Genomic DNA, 21202 nt, shown 5'->3' with positions numbered 1-21202 from the left:
GATTACTGTTAGTGTAAATGTCTGTTGGTGTCCATAGTGGATAAGTGTCTCTGTAGGACCAGTAGGATAACTCTACTCCCTCCATTCACTGGGAAATCATTTAAACATATATTCAGTGCCCTTAAACTATCCCTCAGTAATGATAAGGTGAAATTATACGAGAAAGCTATTATTATGACGATGTACTATCAATTCTAGTATAAATGCAAATTAAATTGGTCCAGTACAGGATGTACCTGAGCTCAGTTTGGAGACTAGAGTTTGGAGACTCATAGCAAAGGGTCTGAATACTTATGTAAATAAGGTATTTCTGTTTTTTATATTTAATATATTTGCAAATATTTCTAGAAAACAGTTTTTAGTTTGTCATTATGGGTTATTTTTTTAAACCTTTATTTAACTAGGCAAGTCAGTTAAGAACAAATTCTTATTTTCAATGTCAGCCTAGGAACAGTGGGTTAACTGCCTGTTCAGGGGTATAACGACCGATTTGTACCTTGTCAGCTCGGGGGTTTGAACTTGCAACCTTCTAGTCCAACGACTCTAACCACTAGGCTACCCTAGTGGGTGTAGATTGATGAGGGAAAAAAGCATACTTTTTGAGAGCAGGTTGGTTGAAATAGGTCTGTGAATGTCTGTCTATTTTTATCCACAGCTCCTCTCTTTTCAACATTACTCTGGTCTATCATAATCACACAGCACTATGGGCCTGCTTCTCTTCCATCCAATGTCTGCTCTCAGACTGCTCCTGAATGGACACATGAAAGCTGATGGCCTAATCACTCTTATTATGTGCAGAGATGCTAGTACTTTGAAAACCCTTTGCGGAACAAACTACCAATGCTTCATGAACACACTGATGTGGAATAGATTCAGGGTGTACTGCTTAAGGCTCCATTTGGATGGATGGTCTTTATTACCTTGCTATTTTTTCAGAGAAATTGTTAAAAGCCTGTTAACAAGTAACAAGGCAACACAGACCTTGTACTGTTGTGCATCTGTCCAGCATGGAGTGTGTCTCTAGTATTCACCATAGGACATACAGTTGAAGTCAGAAGTTTAAATTCACTTAGGTTGGAGTCATTAAAACTTGTTTTTCAACCACTACACAAATTTCATGTTAACAAACTATAGTTTTGGCATGTCGGTTAGGACATCTACTTTGTGCATGGCACAAGTAATTTTTCCAACAATTGTTTACAGACATATTATTTCACTTAGAATTCACTGTATCACATATCCAGTGGGTCAGAAGTCAACATACACTAAGTTGACTGTGACTATTAACAGCTTGTAAAATTCCAGAAAATGATGTCATGGCTTTAGAAGCTTCTGATAGGCTAATTGACATCATTTGAGTCTATTGGAGGTGCACCTGTGGATGTATTTCAAGGCCTACCTTCAAACTCAGTGCCTCCTTGCTTGACATTATGGGACAATCAAAATAAATCAGCCAAGACCTCAGATTTTTTTTTTTGTAGACCTCCACAAGTTTGGTTCATCCTTGGGAGCAATTTCCAAACGCCTGAAGGTACCAAGTTAATTTGTACAAACAATTGTACAAAAGTATAAACACCATGAGACCATGCGGCCGTCATACAGCTCAGGAAGGAAAAGCGTTCTGTCTCCTAGAGATGAACTTACTTTGGTGCGAAAAGTACAACTCAATCCCAGAGCAACAGCAAAGGACCTTGTAAAAATGCTGGAGGAAACAGGTACAAAAGTATCTATATCCACAGTAAAAGGAGTTCTATATTGACATAACCTGAAAGACCGCTCAGCAAGGAAGAAGCCACGGCTCCTATACTGCCAAAAACAAACCAGACTACTGTGCGCTTCACAAAATATATGGCATCATGAGGAGGAAAATGATATGGATATATTGATATCTCTCTACTATTATTGACATTTCACATTCTTAAAATAAAGTGGTGATACTAACTGACCAAAAACAGGGATTTTTTACTAGGATTAAATGTCAGGGATTGTGAAAAACTGAGTTTAAATCAATTTGGCAAAGGTGTATGTTTGTGTCTAAAGTAGTTTGTCGTTTCTTTCATTGCTTTGTGGAAAGAATCAGGCTTCTGTGAAGAACATGGTGCTTTTCCATAGCATTTAGCATTTTTGCTCAGAGCACGGGGCTCTTTAGAACAGTGTCTGTGGATGCTCTTCACATTCACCTCATCGAGTTGCTTTCAGTTTTTCTCTGTGTGTTGCTTTCTGTGTTGCTCTTTGTGGCGTCTGATGTCCTGCGTCTCAGCGGAGAGCTGCATCTAAAAGCCTTCTGACAAAGAGCCCGGCTGGTTTTATCAGGAGGAGCGTGTTGCCAGAAAGGTCATGGCATTTGAATCTCTGCTCAGGTCTAAAAAAGCAAATAATAAAGCCAGGTTAAATCAAACAAGCAGGGAGAGAGCGGCAAATTAATTTCTGACATGGCCTCAAGATGTAAAAAAGAAAAAGAAACTCTACCTCTGCTAATCATGTTTTCCCAAGACAGGCGTGAGTTTTAGCGAGGGGAGAATCGACCTCCCTCCATTCACAAACAAAGGTTATTGCATGGCATTAAAACTCTGCTTTACGTACCCAATGAAGGCGTTTTATTTTTTAAATTGTGGTGACAGATGTGACGAGTCTCCCAAGGGCTCTCTCGTCTTAAGGTGTTTCTAAAACACATCTGTATAAAGCCTGCAGGCTGGAGAGGTATTAGACGAGACAAACATCGCCACACAGATCAAACAACATTTTTTTAAACAAACCTTTTCCGGTGTGTCTGTTTTGTCTGGTGAATGAATCAAGCCACAATTCCAGCTGAGTACGTCTTGCTGGCCGGATCACCTTTTTGCCATATTGTATCTTTCCTGCATAGTAAAATTATGCACCTTGGCTGTGACTGTGTCACGGTGCCTGGTTACTGATCAGTGGATTAACTGTGTTTAGTATAGATCCAGGCTGACATTTTGAAGTGTGGGGTTAATCACTTAGAATTTTGGCATTAGCGAAATAACGTCTAGGATTAGATTACGTTTATTGGCTGCAATGCCTCCCGAGGGGCCACCCTCCGTCTTCCATCCAAGTGATGGCGTATCGCTCGATCATTTCTCTCTTCCATCCCCATGGTCCCCCTGTTTCCCAGTGAACCCAGGACTATCTGTCTGGAGATGGTAGGACATCTATCTCTATCCCCGTCTCAGGACTCTAATGCCTCCGGATGTCTCCGACCTGTCAACAATGGTGGGCATTCCCTTAGGATGAGGATGTGGATGTGTGGAAGGGGATGGGTGTGGGGATGGAGTCAACATTGGTGTTCTTATAAGGCGAAACCTTTCAATCAGAGGCTGGAGTGGGCATGACATCACCTGGGGGCTGCACCATGAAGGCACTGCCACAATTACAGGAGAGATGTTCCTCTAGTGCCTTCACCACTACTGCTGGGCAGAAACCATTAGGCCTACACACACACACACACACACACACACACACACACACACACACACACACACACACACACACACACAGAGACCAGGGAAGCTTTGTGGTGTCATTAAATGGGTTGACCAGAGAAGCATTCGATGCCGAACGAAAATAAATAAACTGAGGAATGATCTCAGAAGTTCTTTGGATTGATGTTCCACGGTGGTAGGTAATAATAGTCTGTATAAAGCTGATCCCAGACCAGTTGGGTCAACCTGACCTTTCATCAGCTATGGTCAACCCGGCTGAACCATTCAAGCTCTTCTGGCCAGGATTTAAATGGTCAATAAGTCGTCAAAGCTTCAAGAGGGCTGGACTCTTGAACATGGAGGTGGTAGATCAGCTTAATTCTAAACTAAGCCACGTTTTCATTATCCTGTCAGCATTTGTGCTTGAATAGCACAATGCATTATATATTACACAACCGTCTCCACAACAGCGATATCATACCATAGGACCAGCTATTAAACATGGTAATAAAACGAATAAGGCAGGAAAGTTGATCAGAGATCAGTTGATCAGAGCCTTAGATCCCTGGAGCTACTGTAGGTAATATACTGTAGTTTCACCTCACATTGTTTCAGCCCGGAGGTCATTTATAATGTGTCATGAGCTAATCAAATCAAATCACATTTTATTTGTCACATGTGCCGAATACAACAGTTGTAGACCTTACCATAAAATTCTTACTTACAAGCCCTTAACCAACAATGCAGTTCAAGAAATAGAATTAAGAAAATATTCACTAAATAAACGAAAATAAAAATGTAATAAAAGTAACACAATAAAATAACAATAACGAGTTTATATACAGGGGGTACCAGTACCGAGTCAATGTGCTGGGGTACATGTTAGTCGAGGTCATTTGTAAAAAGTGACTATGCATAGATAATAAACAGCAAGTAGCAGCAATTTGAGTAGTCTGGGTGGCTATTTGATTTATTGTTCATCGGTCTTATGGCTTGGGGGTAGAAGCTGTTAAGGAGACTTTTTGTCCTGGACTTGGCACTCTGACACAGCTTGCCGTGCGATAGCAGAGAAAACACTATGACTTGGGAGACTGGAGTCTTTGACATTTTTTGGGGCCTTCCTCTGACACTGCCTAGTATATAGGTCCTAGGTTGCAGGATGCTTGGCCCTAGTGATGTACTGGGCCGTACGCACTACCCTCCGTAGCGCCTTACAGTCAGAGGCCGAGCAGTTGCCATACCAGGTGGTGATGCAACCGGTCAGGATCAAGTTATTTGTCACGTGCGTCGAATACAACAGGTATAGATAGACCTTACGGACAAATGCTTACTTAAAGGCTCTAACCAACAGTGCAATTTACAAAAAAAGGTATTAGGTGAACAATAGGTAAGTAAAGAACTAAAAACAACAGTAAAAAGACAGTGAAAAAAAAACAGTAGTGAGGCTATAACAGTAGCAAAGCTATATACAGGCACCGGTTAGTCGGGCTGATTGAGGTAATATGTACATAAGATATGGTTAAAGTGACTATGCATATATGATAAACAGAGAGTTGCAGTGGCGTAAAAGAGGGGTTGGCAGGTGGTGGGTGGGACACAATGCAGACAGCCATGTTAGCCAATGTGTGGGGGAACTGGTTGGTTGGGCCAATTGTGGTAGTATGTACATGAATGTATAGTTAAAGTGACTATGCATATAAGATAAACAGAGAGTAGCAGCAGCATAAAAAAGGGGTTGGGGAGGGCCACAATGCATATAGTCCGGGTAGCCATTTGATGACCTGTTCAGGAGTTTTATGGCTTGGGGGTAAAAACTGTTGAGAAGCCTTTTTGTCCTAGACTTGGCACTCCGGTACCACTTGCCATGCAGTGGTAGAGAGAACAGTCTATGACAGAGGTGGCTGGGGTCTATGACAATTTTTATGGCCTGCCTCTGACACCGCCTGGTGTAGAGGTCCTGGATTGCAGGCAGCTTAGCCCCAGTGATGTACTGGGCCATACGCACTACCCTCTGCGGTTGGAGGCTAAGCAGTTGCCGTACCAGGCAGTGATGCTCTCAATGTTGCAGCTGTAGAACGTTTTGAGGATCTGAGGACCCATGCCAAATCTTTAAAGTTTCTTGAGAGGGAATAGGCTTTGTCGTGCCCTCTTCACGATTGTCTTGTTGTGTTTGGACCATTCTAGTTTGTTTGTGATGAGAACACCAAGGAACTTGAAGCTCTCAACCTGCTCCACTACAGCCCCGTCGATAAGAATGGGGGCGTGCTCGGTCCTCCTTTTCCTGTAGTCCACAATCATCTCCTAAATCTTGGTTACGTTGAGGGATAGGTAGTTATTCTAGGTTTTCCTGTCGTGGGAAATGGCAGTGTGGAGTGCGATTGAGATTCTGTCATCTGTGGATCTGTTGGTGCGGTATGCGATTTTGAGTGGGTCTAGGGTTTCCGGAATGATGGTGTTGATGTGAGCCATGACCAGCCTTTCAAAGCACTTCATGGCTACCGATGTGAGTACTACAGGGTGGTAGTCATTTAGGCAGGTTACCTTCGCTTTCTTGGGCACAGGAACTATGGTGGTCTGCTGGAAACATGTAGGTATTACAGACTCGGTCAGGGAGAGGTTGAAAAGGTCAGTGAGACACTTGCCAGTTGGTCCACGCATGGTCTGAGTAGACGTCCTGCTAATCTGTCTGGCCCTGCGGCCTTGTGAATATTGACCTGTTTAAAGGTGAGCGTGATCACACAGACGTCTGGAAAAGCTGGTGCTCTCATGCATGCTTCAGTGTTTCTTTGCTTCAAAGCGAGCAAAATGGGAATTTAGCTTATCTGCTAGGCTCGCATCCCTGGGCAACTTGTGTCTGGGTTTCCCTTTGTAGTCCATAATAGTTTGCAAGCCCTGCCACATCCAACGACCATCAGAGGCGGTGCAGTAGGATTCAATCTTATTCATGTATTGATGCTTTGCCTGTTTGATGGTTCATCTGAAAGCATAGCGGGATATCTTTTACGCGTCCGGATTAGTGTCCCGCTCCTTAAAAGCGGCAGCTCTAGCCTTTAGCCCAGTGCAGATGATGCCTGTAATCCAATGCTTCTATTTAGGATATGTACTGTACGTGACTGTGGGGACAACGTTACCAATGCATTTGTTGATGAAGCCATACTCCTCAATGCCATTGGATGAATCCCGGAACATATTTGTCAGTGTTAGCCACTGCTAGCAGCCTTTACCTTTAGCTCAGACACCAGCCGCTTTTAGCCTGGATAATACCCGCCAGTCTGCACAGCGCAATATCAACCCTGAGTATATCGGACTGCTTTTCTCCACTACATCACCAGATTCCAGCCGTAAGCTCTGGACCATTACTCCAGAGTGACCCAGCCCCGAAGCTAGCCTTGAGACAGGCCCATTTCCCGGCCTGCTCAGTGGACCCTATGATCATTCGGCCACACAGCTGAAGCCTCCCGGACTCTTCACTAACACGACTAGAAGCCACTACATCACCGGATTCCTGTCATAAGCTCTGGACCTTTGCATCGGATCATCGCAGCTAGCTAGCTGCTACCGAGTGGCTATATTGGATAACGCCCTTGTCCCAAAACTAGCACCAGTTAGCCTAGCGCCAGGCGCATCTCCCGGCTAGCACACTTAATTGTTCCAGCTACAATACCTCTTTTGCCAACTGGCCTGGACACTTTGTTGACACAGACCCTCGCCTATCCATCACGACTGGTCTGCCGACGTAATTCTGTCCTATGTGCCCTCAACCGGCCTTTGTCGGACGTCGGTGAAGGCGCTTCTGCTAGCCCCGGCCTGCTAACTTTAGGAACGCAGTGTACCCTGCTTGCTAGCGTCGAAACGACTACTTAACGGCTTCCCTGTTTCATCTATTGCTGTTTACTGGACCCTATGATCACCTGGCTACATAGCTGACGCCTGCTGGACTGTTCATTAATCACAGTACTCCATTTTTGTTTATTTTGTTTTATCTGTTGGCCCCAGCCTCGAACTCCGGCCCTGTGTGTAGGTAACTTACCCTCTCTGCCCATTCACCGCCATTTTACCTGTTGTTGTTGTCTTAGCTGATTAGCTGTTGTTAACTTACCCATTGTTGTCTTAGCTAGCTCTCCCAATCAACACCTGTGATTTCTTTATGCCTCCCTTCATGTCTCTCTCTAATGTCAATATGCCTTGTATACTGTTGTTTAGTGTAGTTATCATTGTTTTATTTTACTGCGGAGCCCCTAGCCCCACTCAACATGTCTCAGATTCTTATTTTGTGCCGCCTCCCACACATGCGGTGACCTCACCTAGCATAGCTAGTGCCTCCAGAGATGCAAACTCTCTTATGGTCATTCAATACCTAGGTTTACCTCCACTGTACCCACACCCTACCATACCCCTGTCTGTACACTATGCCCTGAACCTATTCTACCACACCCAGAAATGTGCTCCTTTTATTCTCTGACCCCAACGCACAAGACGACCAGTTTTGATAGCCTTTAGCCGTACCCTCATCCTACTCCTCCTCTGTTCCTCGGATGATGTAGAGGTTAACACAGGCCCTGTGTGTCCCCAGGTGCTCTCATTGGTTGACTTCTGTAACCATAAAAGCCTTGGTTTCATGCATGTTAACATCAGAAGCCTCCTACCTAAGTTTGCTTTACTCTCTGCTTTAGCACACTCCGTCAACCCTGATGTCCTTGCCGTGTCTGAATCCTGGTTTAGGAAGGCCACCAAAAATTCTGAGATTTCCATCACCAACTATAACATTTTCTGTCAAGATAGAACTGCCGAAGGGGGAGGTGTTGCAATCTACTGCAGAGATAGCCTGCAAAGTTCTGTTATACTTTCCAGGTCTATGCCCAAACAGTTCGAGCTAATCTCTCCAGCAATACGTTTCTCACTGTTGCCGCCTGTTATAGACCCCCCTCAGCTCCCAGCTGTGCCCTGGACACCATATGTGAATTGATTGCCCCCCATCTATCTTCAGAGTTCGTTCTGGTAGGCGACCAAACTGGGATGTGCTCAACACCCCGGGTGTCCTACAATCTAAGCTAGATGCCCTCAATCTCACACATATGATCAAGGAACCCACCAGGTACAACCCTATATCTGTAAACATGTGCACCCTCATAGATATTATCCATATATATTATATTAACCAACTTGCCCCTATGCTGTTTTCAATTAGGTTCTCAGCGATCAGTGCCTCATTGCCTGCATACGTTATGGGTCCACGGTCAAACGACAACCCTCATCACTGTCAAACGCTCCCTAAAACACTTCTGCGAGCAGGCCTTTCTAATCGACCTGGCCCGGGTATACTGGAAGGATATTGACCTCATCCTGTCAGTAGAGGATGCCTGGTTGTTCTTTAAAAGTAATTTCCTCACCATCTTAAATGAGCATGCCCCTTTAAAAAATGTAGAACTAAGAACAGATATAGCCCTTGGTTCACTCCAGACCTGACTGGCACAAAACATCATGTAGCATACTGCACTAGCATTGAATAGTACCCGCGATATGCAACTTTTCAGGGAAGCCAAGAAACAATACACACAGTCAGTTAGGAAAGCAAAGGCTAGCTTTTTCAAACATAAATTTACATCCTGTAGCTCTAACTCCAAAAGTTCTGGGACACTGTAAAGTCCATGGAGAATAAGAGCACCTCCTTCCAGCTGCCCACTGCACTGAGGCTAGGAAGCACTGTCACCAACGATAAAGTCACGATAATCGAGAATTCCAATGCTGGCCATGAATTCTCCTTGGCTACCCCTACCCCGGCCAACAGCTCCGCACCCCCCGCATCTGCCTGCCCAAGCCTCCCCAGCTTCTCCTTCACCCAAATACAGATAGCTGATGTTCTGAAACAGCTGAAAAACCTGGACCCGTACAAATCAGCTGGGCTAGAGAATCTGGACCCTCTCTTTATAAAATGATTCACCGCCATTGTTGCAACCCCTATTACTAGTCTGTTCAACCTCTCTTTCGTATCGTCAGAGATTCCTAAAGATTGAAAAGCTGCCACGGTCATCCCCCACTTCAAAGGGGGTGACACTCTAGACCCAAACTGTTAAAGACCTATATCCATCCTGCCCTGCCTTTCTAAAGTCTTCGAAAGTCAGGTTAACAAACAGATCACTGACTATTTTGAATCCCACTATACCTTCTCCGCTGTGCAATCTGGTTTCCGAGCTGATCACGGGTGCACCTCAGCCACGCTCAAGGTACTAAACAATATCATAACCGCCATCGATAAAAGACAGTACTGTGCAGCCTTCTTCATCGACCTGGCCAAGGCTTTCGGCTCTGTCAATCACCATATTCTTATCGGCAGACTCAACAGCCTTGGTTTCTCAAATGACTGCCTAGCCTGGTTCACCAACTACTTCTCAGATAGAGTTCAGTGTGTCAAATCGGAGGGCCTGATGTCCGGACCTATGGCAGTCTCTATGGGGTACAGCAGGATTCATTTCTCGGGCCGACTCTTTGCTTTGTATATATCAATGATGTTGCTCTTGCTGCGGGTGATTCCTTGATCCAGCTCTATGCAGACGAAAACATTCTGTATACATCTGGCCCTTCTTTGGACACTGTGTTAACAAACCTCCAAAAGAGCTTCAATGCCATACAACACGCCTTCCGTGGCCTCCAACTGCTCTTAAACGCTAGTAAAACTAAATGCATGCTCTTCAACCGATCGCTGCCCACACCCGCCCGCACAACTAGCATCACTATTCTAGACGGTTCTGACTTAGAATATGTGGACAACTACAAATACCTAGGTGTCTGGCTAGACTGTAAACTCTCCTTCCAGACTCACATCAAACATCTCCAATCCAAAGTTAAATCTAGAATTGTTAAATCAGTATTCCAAAGTTAAATCAGCATTTTCACTTATGGATAAATAACGTGCCCAAATTCAACTTCCTGCTACTCATCCCCAGAATATAAGATATGCATATTATTAGTAGCTTTGGATAGAAAACACTGACGTTTTTAAAACTATTTGAAACATGTCTGTGAGTATAACAGAACTTATGTATCAGATTTTCTTTTTTTGAGGTCACTGTCTATTCAATGAGTTTTCATTGGGAAACCAGATTTCTGAGGGACTTGTTTGCAGTTCCTACCGCTTCCACTGGATGTCACCAGTCTTTTCTTTTACATTTTTTATCCATTATTTTACCAGGTAAGTTGACTGAGAACATGTTCTCATTTGCAGCAACAACCTGGGGAATAGTTACAGGGGAGAGGAGAGGGATTAATTGTAAACTGGGGATTATTAGGTGACCGTGATGGTTTGAGGGCCAGATTGGGAATTTAGCCAGGACACCGGGGTTAACACCCCTACTCTTACGATAAGTGCCATGGGATCTTTTAATGACCTCAGAGAGTCAGGACACCCGTTTAACGTCCCATACGAAAGACGGCACCCTACACAGGGCAGTGTCCCCAATCACCATCCAGGAACTGACCAGGACCAACCCTGCTTAGCTTCAGAAGCAAGCCAGCAGTGGTATGCAGGGTGAAATGCTGCTGGCAGAAATTGGTTGAGGTTATTCCTTTGTGTAATGAAGAAGTACGGCCATCTTGAATGAGTGTCACTTGGAGTGTACTTTTTGAGAGAGGCCGCATGACTCGAAAAGTTGCGTCCGTTTGTTGTCTTCCTGCATTGAACACAGATCATTCCGTCTTAAATTTGATCGATTATTAACGTTTAAAAATACCCAAAGTTGTATTACAAAATTAGTTTGAAATATTTTGGCAAAGTTTTACAAGTAACTTTTGAGATATTTTGTAGTGACGCTGCGCAAGTTGGAAGCTGTGTTTCTCTAGATCAAATGTGCCAAATAAATTGACATTTCGGATATATATCGACAAAATTAATTGAACAAAAGGACCATTTGTGATGTTTATGGGACATATTGGAGTGCCAACAAAAGAAGCTCGTCAAAGATAAGGCATGATTTATATTTTATTTCTGCGTTTTGTGTAGTCCCTGCAGGGTTGAAATATGCTACTCTCTCTTTGTTTACTGTTGTGCTGTCATCAGATAATAGCATATTATGCTTTCGCCGAAAAGCCTTTTTGAAATCTGACATGTTGGCTGGATTCACAACGAGTGTAGATTTAATATGGTATCTTACAGGTGTGATTTAATGAAAGTTAGATTTTTATGGTATTTTATTTGAATTTGTCGCTCTGCATTTTCCCTAGTTATTGGCCAGGTGGGACGATTGCGTCCCGCCTATCCCAGAGAGGTTTTAAGCATCTCCAATCCAAATTTATATCTAGAACCGACTTCCTATTTCACAACAAAGCCTCCTTCACTCATGCTGCCAAACATAACCTCGTAAAACTGACTATCCTACCGATCCTCGACTTCGGCGATGTCATTTACAAAATATCCTCCAACACTCTACTCAGAAAACTGGATGCAGTCTATCACAGTGCCATCTGTTTGGTCACCAAAGCCCCATATACCACCCACCACTGCGACCTGTATGCTCTTGTCGGCAGGCCCTCGCTACATATTTGTCGCCAGAACCACTGGCTCCAGGTCATCTATAAGTCTTTGCTAGGTAATGCTCCGCCATATCTCAGCTCACTGGTCACCATAGCAACACCCACCCGTAGCAAGCGCTCCTGCAGGTATAAGTCACTGGTCATCCCCAAAGCCAACACTTACTTTGGCCGCCTTTCCTTCCAGTTCTCTGCTGCCAATGACTATAACAAATTGCAAAAATAGCTGAAGTTGGAGACTTAGATTTCCCTCACTAACTTTAAGCATCAGCGATCTGAGCAGCTTACCGATTGCTGCAGCTGTACATAGTCCATCTGTAAATAGCCCATCCAACTACCTACCTCATCCCAATGTTGTTTTTATTTACTTTTTTTGCTCTTTTGCACATATGTATTTATACATATCATCATTTGCACATCTATCACTCCAGTGTTAATTTGCTAAATTGTAATTACTTTGCTACTATTGGCCTATCTATTGCCTTACCTCCTTACTCCATTTGCACACACTGTATATATATTTTTCTATTGTGTTATTGACTGTATTGACTTTTGTTTACCCCATGTGTAACTGTGTTGTTTTTTGTCACACTGCTTTGCTTTATCTTGGCCAGGTTGCAGTTGTAAATGAGAACTTGTTCTCAACTGGCCTACCTGATTAAATAAAGGTGAAATAAAATAAATTGAGCGAGTCACTGGTACTACCTGTTTAGTTTTTGCTTGTAAACAGGAATCAGGAGGATAGAATTATGCTCAGATTTTCCAAATGGAGGGCGAGGGAGAGCTTTGTATGCGTTTCTGTGTGTGGAGTAAAGGTGGTCTAGAGTTTTTCCTTTTCCTTTGGTTGCACTTGTGACTTGTTGGTAGAAATTAGTTAATACGGATGTAAGTTTGCCTGCATTAAAGTCCCTGCCACTAGGAGAGCCGCTTCTGGATGAGCATTTTCTTGTTTGCTTATGGCCTTATACAGCTCGTTGAGTGCGGTCTTAGTGCCAGCATCGGTTTGTGGTGGTAAATAGACAGCTACGAAAAATAGAGATGACATCTGTCTTGCAAGACAGTGTGGTCTACAGCTTATCGTAAGGTAGTCTACCTCAGGCAAGCAATACCCCGAGACTTCCTTAATATTAGAGATCACGCACCAGCTGTTATTGATGTGGTGTTGACGTGATGGTGGTGTTGGTGGTGGTGTTGGTGTGGTGGTCATGTTGAAGTGGTGGTGTTGACGTGATGATGGTATTGGTGGTGGTGAGGGTGTTGTTGGAATAGTGTTGGTATTGGCGTGGTGTTGGGGTGGTGGTGGTGTGGGCGTGGAGTGGTGGTGGTGTTGGAGTGGTGGTTGTGTTGAAGTGGTAGTGTTGACGTGATGGTGGTGTTGGCGTGGTGTTGGGGTGGTGGTGGTGTGGGCATGGAGTGGTGGTGGTGTTGGAGTGGTGGTTGTGTTGAAGTGGTAGTGTTGACGTGATGGTGGTATTGGCGTGGTGGGGGTGGTGGTGGTGTGGGCGTGGAGTGGTGTTGGTGTTGGAGTGGTGGTGGTGTTGGTGTTGGAGTGGTGGTGGTGTTGGAGTGGTGGTGGTGTTGGAGTGGTGGTTGTGTTGAAGTGGTAGTGTTGACGTGATGGTGGTGTTGGTGGTGGTGTTGGCGTGATTGTGGTGTTGGAGTGGTGGTGTTTTGGTGGTGTTGGTGTACTTCAGTGTCCTAGAAGGCCTACTGCCTAATTTGAATCTCAAATTGTCAAAAAGACATGAAGTCTGAAAATATTTTTAGTCTGAGACCACACATTCAAAATCTGTACCTTCCTTTCTGATGTTTTGATTCTATGTTATGATTCATGTAATAGGATGTATAGATTCTGGTGCTAAGTAGCACACTCATGTCTGCTTGTGTTTATATACTTACAGTGCCTTACATCTTAGACAAAGTGATTCCTACACCCATGAAGAGGTGCTGTAATGTAGCACTAGAGACAGCTTTACAAATTGTTTGGTGTACAGACTTTTTTCTCCTTCTCTTTCACTGAATGTCAGATAATGAATATGCATGACCATGTACGCATGGGAAAGTGATATAAATGATGTATTTAGGCCATTTCTCTTGGATGTGTATCACATAAAACGCCCTAGTTTTGTGTTGCTAACAACCTACAATTTCCTCGTATAGGAATTCACAGGATGTGATTTGGGCATTGTTGTTCCCTCCTGAGTCAGCTAAAGCTGTGATTAAGTGAAGGAGTTGAGGAGGAAATGGGCTGTTGCTGTTTTTAAAACCTTTGATAGAGAGATGGTATATAAAACGGTGAGCTAGCTAGCTAACTCCTGCTTCACGGCCCTCTGGGGCTTTACTCAATTATGCCGTGCTAATCGTCCCAGTGCTCATGAACTTTGTTTGGCTGGGCCCAGGAAGTAGTGCTCTGCTGGCAGCTCAATAGTGATCATTGATCAAGCCTGGCAGAGCGCTTTGAGACGTGCAGGGAACGTTTGAGAGAGGAAAGAGAGGGGGAGAAAAGAAGTAGAGGAGATTAGTGAAATGAGAATGTTTCTCAGATAAAAAGGAAGAATGGAGATCCTCTGCCAGGAAAAGCAGTGTGTGTGTGTATGTGTGTGAGTGTGTGTGTGTATGTGTGTGAGTGTGTGGCTGTTTTTCCAAGTGGGAGTTGCAGTGTGGGGAGGAAAGAAAATCTGTTGTATTAATTTTACACAAAGCCATTCTCAGTTCGCCCAGTAATTGCATGCAGACTGAAAATGTATAAACTTCTGTGAACGCCTGACTGACATCATCTTTCTCTCTTTCTCCATCCCTCCTTAACACCCTCCTTTCTCTCTTGTAGTGAACAAACACAAGCCGTGGATTGAGACGTCATACCATGGGGTAATCACAGAGAACATGGACATCGTCCAACTGGACCCTCCCCTGGTGGCCCTTGATAAAGACGCCCCCGTCCCCTACGCAGGTATGGTACGCCCCACCACTGTCTGATGATAGAATGGAGAAGGAAGTACCAAGTTGTGATGAATGGGTTAACATCATTCAATCAGAGGATGATTTATTTTTGTGGTTGACCGTGATTCTTGGGAGCTCTTGTAAAACATTAGCATAAAATGCATTAAGCCGTAATGTGATATTCTCACTTCTGCTTTCCAAGAAAATAAAATAAAATGTCTGCTTTCTAATTGAAAACCACTAGCTTTAAACTAGTACTACCAAGAATGTTCCTATTAAAGCTATTCACACCCTTATGTCTTTTAACCATGTAGAAAACCAATACTAATACTCCTCTTAGTAGCGCAAATGCAATTATATTGAATCAATGTGATGGGATTGTACCCCAAATAACCCTCATGTTGGAAAAGGTTATCGCACAGAAAAAGACTGACTGTTTACACTCATCGTCCTTGGTGACCATTCCAACTCCCCCATTGGGTTGCCAATTCCTGGGGGTTGTCAGTGCCAGTGGGTTGTCACCAGCTACAGGCTAACTGGCCAGCCTGGCACCAGTGCCTGCTGCCAGGCCTCTTGATGTGGCCAAGTCCTCAGTGTGGGGTTGGTGCAACGGCTGGTACCCACATTCTGAGCCCCTCAGACTGGGTTGGAGCAGCTCTGATGTAGGCTATCTATCGATCAATCGAGAGAGAGAGAGATGAGACAGCAGGCTGAATGGTGGTTGACAAACCTGTCTTCCTCTCTCTCGGTCTTTCTCCCTCTCTCTATGAACTGTAGTCAGGAGTATCTCCTAGAGACACAGTTGGGGGGCTGACAGTCAGTCAGTAATTAGCTGAAAGGATTTTTTTGTGAGGGGGCTTCTGCCTAGGTACCATTCACACCTCATTAATTACAATGCTTTGACTTAATACCTCTCTCTCTGACTGACACAATGTCAGACAACACACACACACGCAGCCCCATAACTAATCATTCTGACACAACTCACTGGCTCATAACAGATCATTCTGACACAACTCACTGGCTCATAACAGATCATTCTGCCATGACTCACTGGCTCATAACAGATCATTCTGACACAACTCACTGGCTCATAACAGATCATTCTGCCATGACTCACTGGCCCATAACAGATCATTCTGCCATGACTCACTGGCCCATAACAGATCATTCTGACACAACTCACTGGCTCATAACAGATCATTCTGCCATGACTCACTGGCCCATAACAGATCATTCTGCCATGACTCACTGGCTCATAACAGATCATTCTGCCATGACTCACTGGCCCATAACAGATCATTCTGCCATGACTCCACCTAAGCCCTCACTGAGAGTGACATCAGTCTGTAACCCTTTTGTAGTTCTCACCTCAACAGAACTGTAACTTATTGACTGAGAGGAGCTGGACTTGAGACAAGGGACAATTTGTCAGTGAGACGTCTTCCAGTATTTACCTGGAAAACAGGCACTGTGAATAACAGTATTCCTTTTAGCATTCATCAATCAAATATATTTATAAAGCCCTTTTTACATCAGCTGATGTCACAAAGATCTGTACAGAAACCCAGCCTAAAACCCCAAACAGCAAGCATTGCAGATGTAGAAGCACGGTGGCTAGGAAAAACTCTCTAGAAAGGCAGGAAGAAACCTAGGAAGAAACCTAGAGAGGAACCAGGCTCTGAGGGGTGTCCAGTCCTCTTCTGGCTGTGTGGGGTGAAGATTATAACAGAACATGGCCAAGATGTTCAAACATTCATAGATGACCAGCAGGCTCAGATAATAATAATCACAGTGGTTGTAGAGGGTTCAACAGGTCAGCACCTTAGGAGTAAATGAGAGAGAGAGAGGAAGAGAGAGAGAGGAAGAGAGAGAGAGGAAGAGAGAGAGGAAGAGAGAGGGAGAGAATTAGAGAGAGAGCATACTTAAATTCACACAGGACACCGGATAAGACAAGAAATACTATAGCTATAACAGACTGACCCTAGCCCCCCGACACAAACTGTTACAGCATAAATACTGGAGGCTTGGAGGGGTCGGGAGACGCTGTAGCCCTGTCCGACAATACCCCCGGACAGGGCCAAACAGGCAGGATATAACCTTGCCCACTTTGCCAAGGAACAGCCCCCACACAACTAGAGTGATATCTTCAACCACCAACCTTCTACCCTGAGACAAGGCTGAGTATAGCCCACAAAGACCTCCCCCACGGCATGAACCCGAGGGGGGAGCCAACTTGGACAGGAAGATCACGTCTGTAACTCAACCCACTCAAGTGACACACCCCTCCTAGGGATGGCATGGAAGAGCACCAGTAAGCCAGTGACTCAGCCCCCGTCATAGGGTTAGAGGCAGAGAGAGGGGAACCAGCCAGGCAGAGAGAGCAAGGAGCGGTTTGTCGCTCCAGTGCCTTTCAGTTCACCTTCACACTCCTGGGCCAGACTACACTCAATCATAGGACCTACTGAAGAGATGAGTCTTCAATATCGACTTAAAGGTCGAGACCAAGTCTGCGTCTCTCACATGGATAGGCAGACCATTCCATAAAAATAGAGCTCTATAGGAGAATGCCCTGCCTCCAGCTGTTTCTAGGGGCAGTAAAGCAGGTCTGTGTCTTGTGACCGTAGCGTACGGGTAGGTATGTACGGCAGGACCAAATCAGAGAGATAGGTAGGAGCAAGCCCATGTAACACTTTGTAGGTTAGCAGCAAAACTTTTAAATCAGCCCTAGCCTTAACAGGAAGCCAGTGTAGAGAGGCAAGCACTGGAGTAATATGATCAAATGTTTTGGTTCTAGTCACGAAGTTTATTTAGTGCTTTATCCAGGTAGCCGGAAAGTAGGGCATTGCAGTACAATAAGCTTGAAGTAACAAAAGCATGAATACATTTTTCTGCATCATTTTTGGACAGAAAGTTTCTGATTTTTGCAATGTTACGTAGATGAAAAAAAGCTGTCTTTGAAATATTCTTGATATGTTCGTCACTAGAGAGATCAGGGTCCAGAGTAACGCAGAGGTCCTTCACAGTTTTATTTGAGATGACTGTACAACCATCAATATCCATTTTTGTTTGTCTAAGTCTTAAACTCATTAAATACTCAAATATTGTTAGGCATATGCCAAATGGAAATGCTTTGTAACGTATACACAGGGAGTCAGGAAGCAGGTGCAGAAGGTGAGTTTAATAATAATAATAAACATGACCATAATGTGTAACCAAAACCAATACTGCATGATGACTGAGGCTTTACTGAGGGCTATATGAAGGGAAAGTAATCAAGGTGGTGATGACGTCCAGGTGTGTTTAACGATGGGGAACAGGTGTGCACAATGATGGTTGCTAGGTGTACGCAATGTGTGTTGCCAGGGGGGAACAATGTGGGTTACCAGGACCGGTGGTTAGTAGGGAGGGAGCAGGAGTAGGTGTGACATGCTTGGATATCATATCCAACAATTACAAATGCTAAACTTCACATGGGCTTTTTAAGTGGCTACATTGACTTTTAAGCTTCAGTGGATAATATGTCAATCAGCTCCCAGCAACTGGAGTGTCCATTATACTGCTATTCCATGGAGGCTTTTTGTGTGGCTGCTACTTTACAACAGAGAGTAGGTCATTAAGTACTGGGTGAGCCGGGGTTAATGGCTAGTCTTTACAGAGAGCTGCATTACAGCCACAGGCTACAGTCTCTTCTTACATACTAATGTGGCTGAATGGGTAGGGATGCATCACGGAGACACAAGCACATACGCACACACGAAGACACACACAAAACGCATCTCTGAATGTTCAATTGTGAAATCAGTCAATCTTCCTATCATCTGGTGTTCTACTAGCCTCAGGCCTTCACAAACAACAAACCGCCCACCACACCTTCCCACCGGTAGTAATTTGATACGCTGAATCAATATAAGGGCAATGCTGAAAGGTTTGCAACACTCCTGTGCACCATACACACCCTATGCATAAACACAATGGCATTTCCCATCACTTGAGTGATCTGTTTCATCATGTCTAGTGCTGATGTGTCTATTAATCAGTACTGGTTACATTTCACTGCTTCCTCTGTGTTTATTTTTCGAAACCTACCACCCCACCCCTAGTTGGAATAAACAACACTTAGGCTTACATTATAAACTGGGTGGTTTGAGCCCTGCATGCTGATTGGCTGACAGCAGTGGTATATCAGACTGTGTACCACGGGGATGACAAAACATGTATTTTTACTGTTCTAATTACTTTGGTAACCAGTTTATAATAGCAATAAGGCACCTCAGGGATTTGTGGTATATGGCAAATATACCACAGCTAAGGACTGTGTCCAGGCACACTGCGTTGCGTCATGCTAAGAACAGCCCTTAGCCGTGGTATAGTGGCCATATACCACTCCTCCTCTGGCCTTATTGCTTAAATAAGTATATTTTGTTTTTTTTGTCCCACCTTTTTCCTACCCTCAACCCCTCCCTTCTCTCTCTGAAGACCATCCAGTTTTGATTTCTATTTGCCATATATTTTTCAACTGTGCTGTTTCAAAAGTCCTGAACCTATATACATTTTACAGACACAGAATATTATATCTTGTTATTTTTAGTTCCACCTTATGTCTATAATTAGTTAGCTTTTTCCTACAGTATGATGAGTCTGATATTTCTGTGGAATGAGTTTCTCTTAGGGATAATTTCAGTATACCTATAGGGAACGTAACTGCAGATGTTCACTTACACACAGTGCCTTCTAAAAGTATTTAGACCCCTTGACTTATTCCACATTTTAAGTTACAGCCTTATTCTAAAATTGATTCAATTGTTAGTTTTTTCCCCTCATCTACACACAATACCCCATAATGACTAAGCAAAAACAGGTTATTACATTTTTTTTCTAATTTACATATTTTTTAAAACTGAAATTTCACATTTACATAAGTATACAGACCTTTTACTCAGTACATTGTTGAAGCACCTTTGGCAGTGATTACAGCATTAAGTATTCTTGGGTATGATGCTACAAGCTTTGCACACATGTATTTGGGGACTTTGTCCCATTCTTCTCTGCAGATCCTCTCAAGCTCTGTCAGGTTGGATGGGGGTTATTACTGCACAGCTATTTTCAGGTCTCCCCAGAGATGTTCGATCGGCTTCAAGTCCGGGCTCTGGCCACTCCTGCGTTGACTTGTCTGTGTGTTTATGGTTGTTGTCTTGTTGGAAGGTGAACCTTCCAGCCTGAGGTCCTGAGCGCTCTGGAGCAGGTTTTCATCAAGGATCTCTGTGTAATATGTTCCGTTCAGATTTGCCTTGATCCTGACTAGTCTCCCAGTCCCTGTAGCTGAAAACAATCCCACATTATGATGCTTCCACGACCATGCTTCACCGTAGGGATGGTGCCAGGTTTCTTCCAGATATGACACTTGGCAGTCAGGCCATATAGTTCAATCTTGGTTTCATCAGACCAGAAAATCTTGTTTCTCATGGTCTGGGAGTCTTCAATTGCCTTTTGGCTAACTCCAAGTGGGCTGTCATGTGCCTTTTAGTGAGGATTGGCTTCTGTATGGCAAATCTACTATAAAGGCCTGATTGGTGGAGTGCTCCACAGGGGAAGTCTAAAGCTCTGTTAGTGACTATCAGGTGGTTTGGTGGTTCCAAACATCTTCTATTTCAGAATGATGGAGGCCACTGTGTTCTTGGGGACCTTCAAGGTTGAAGAAATGTTTTGGTACGCTTCCCCAAATCTGTGCCTCGACACAATCCTGTCTCTGAGCTCTACAGTCAATTCCTTGGACCTCATGGCTTGGTTTTTGCTCTGACATGAACTGTCAACTGTGGGACCTTATTAAGACAGGTGTGTGCCTTTCCAAATCATGTCCAATCAATTAAAATGTCCACAGGTGGACACCAATCAAGTTGTAGGAACATCTTAGGGATGGTCAATGGAAACAGGATGCACCTGAGCTCAATTTCGAGTCACATAGTAAAGAGGCTGAAAACGTATGCAAAGAAGGTATTTATGTTTTGAAACTTTTAGAAATTTGCAAACATTTCTAAAAACCTGTTTTCACTTTGTAATTATGGGGTATTGTGTGCAGATTGATGAGGATTTGTATTTATGTAATACATTTTCAAATAAGGCTGTAACGTTAAAAAAAAGAAGTGTATAATGTCAAGGGGTCTGAATATTTTCCAGAGGCACTGTGTGTGATGTGTTAGTATGTTCTATGGTCCACAAATTCAAATATGGACCTCAATTTAGTTATTATTATTTCCATTTCTTTTTGGCCTTTATCTTACTAGACAAGTCAGTTAGGA

At 43.8% G+C, this 21202-nt stretch overlaps 1 protein-coding gene across 1 annotated transcript in view; it reads left to right on the top strand.

Annotated features, from left to right (window-relative positions):
* Positions 1-21202, top strand: part of LOC115141311 (calsyntenin-2-like) — a 584100-nt gene that overhangs the window by 251016 nt on the left and 311882 nt on the right. Inside the window, exon 2 of the mRNA XM_065000494.1 lies at positions 14791-14913. Coding sequence (XP_064856566.1) covers positions 14791-14913 — 123 coding nt within the window. The remainder of the gene's footprint in view (positions 1-14790; positions 14914-21202) is intronic.

Source organism: Oncorhynchus nerka, linkage group LG14 (assembly GCF_034236695.1).
Source record: "Oncorhynchus nerka isolate Pitt River linkage group LG14, Oner_Uvic_2.0, whole genome shotgun sequence".
NCBI lineage: Eukaryota > Metazoa > Chordata > Actinopteri > Salmoniformes > Salmonidae > Oncorhynchus > Oncorhynchus nerka.
The sequence above is the reverse complement of the archived record's forward strand: the minus strand, read 5'-3'. Positions and strand labels throughout refer to the sequence as shown.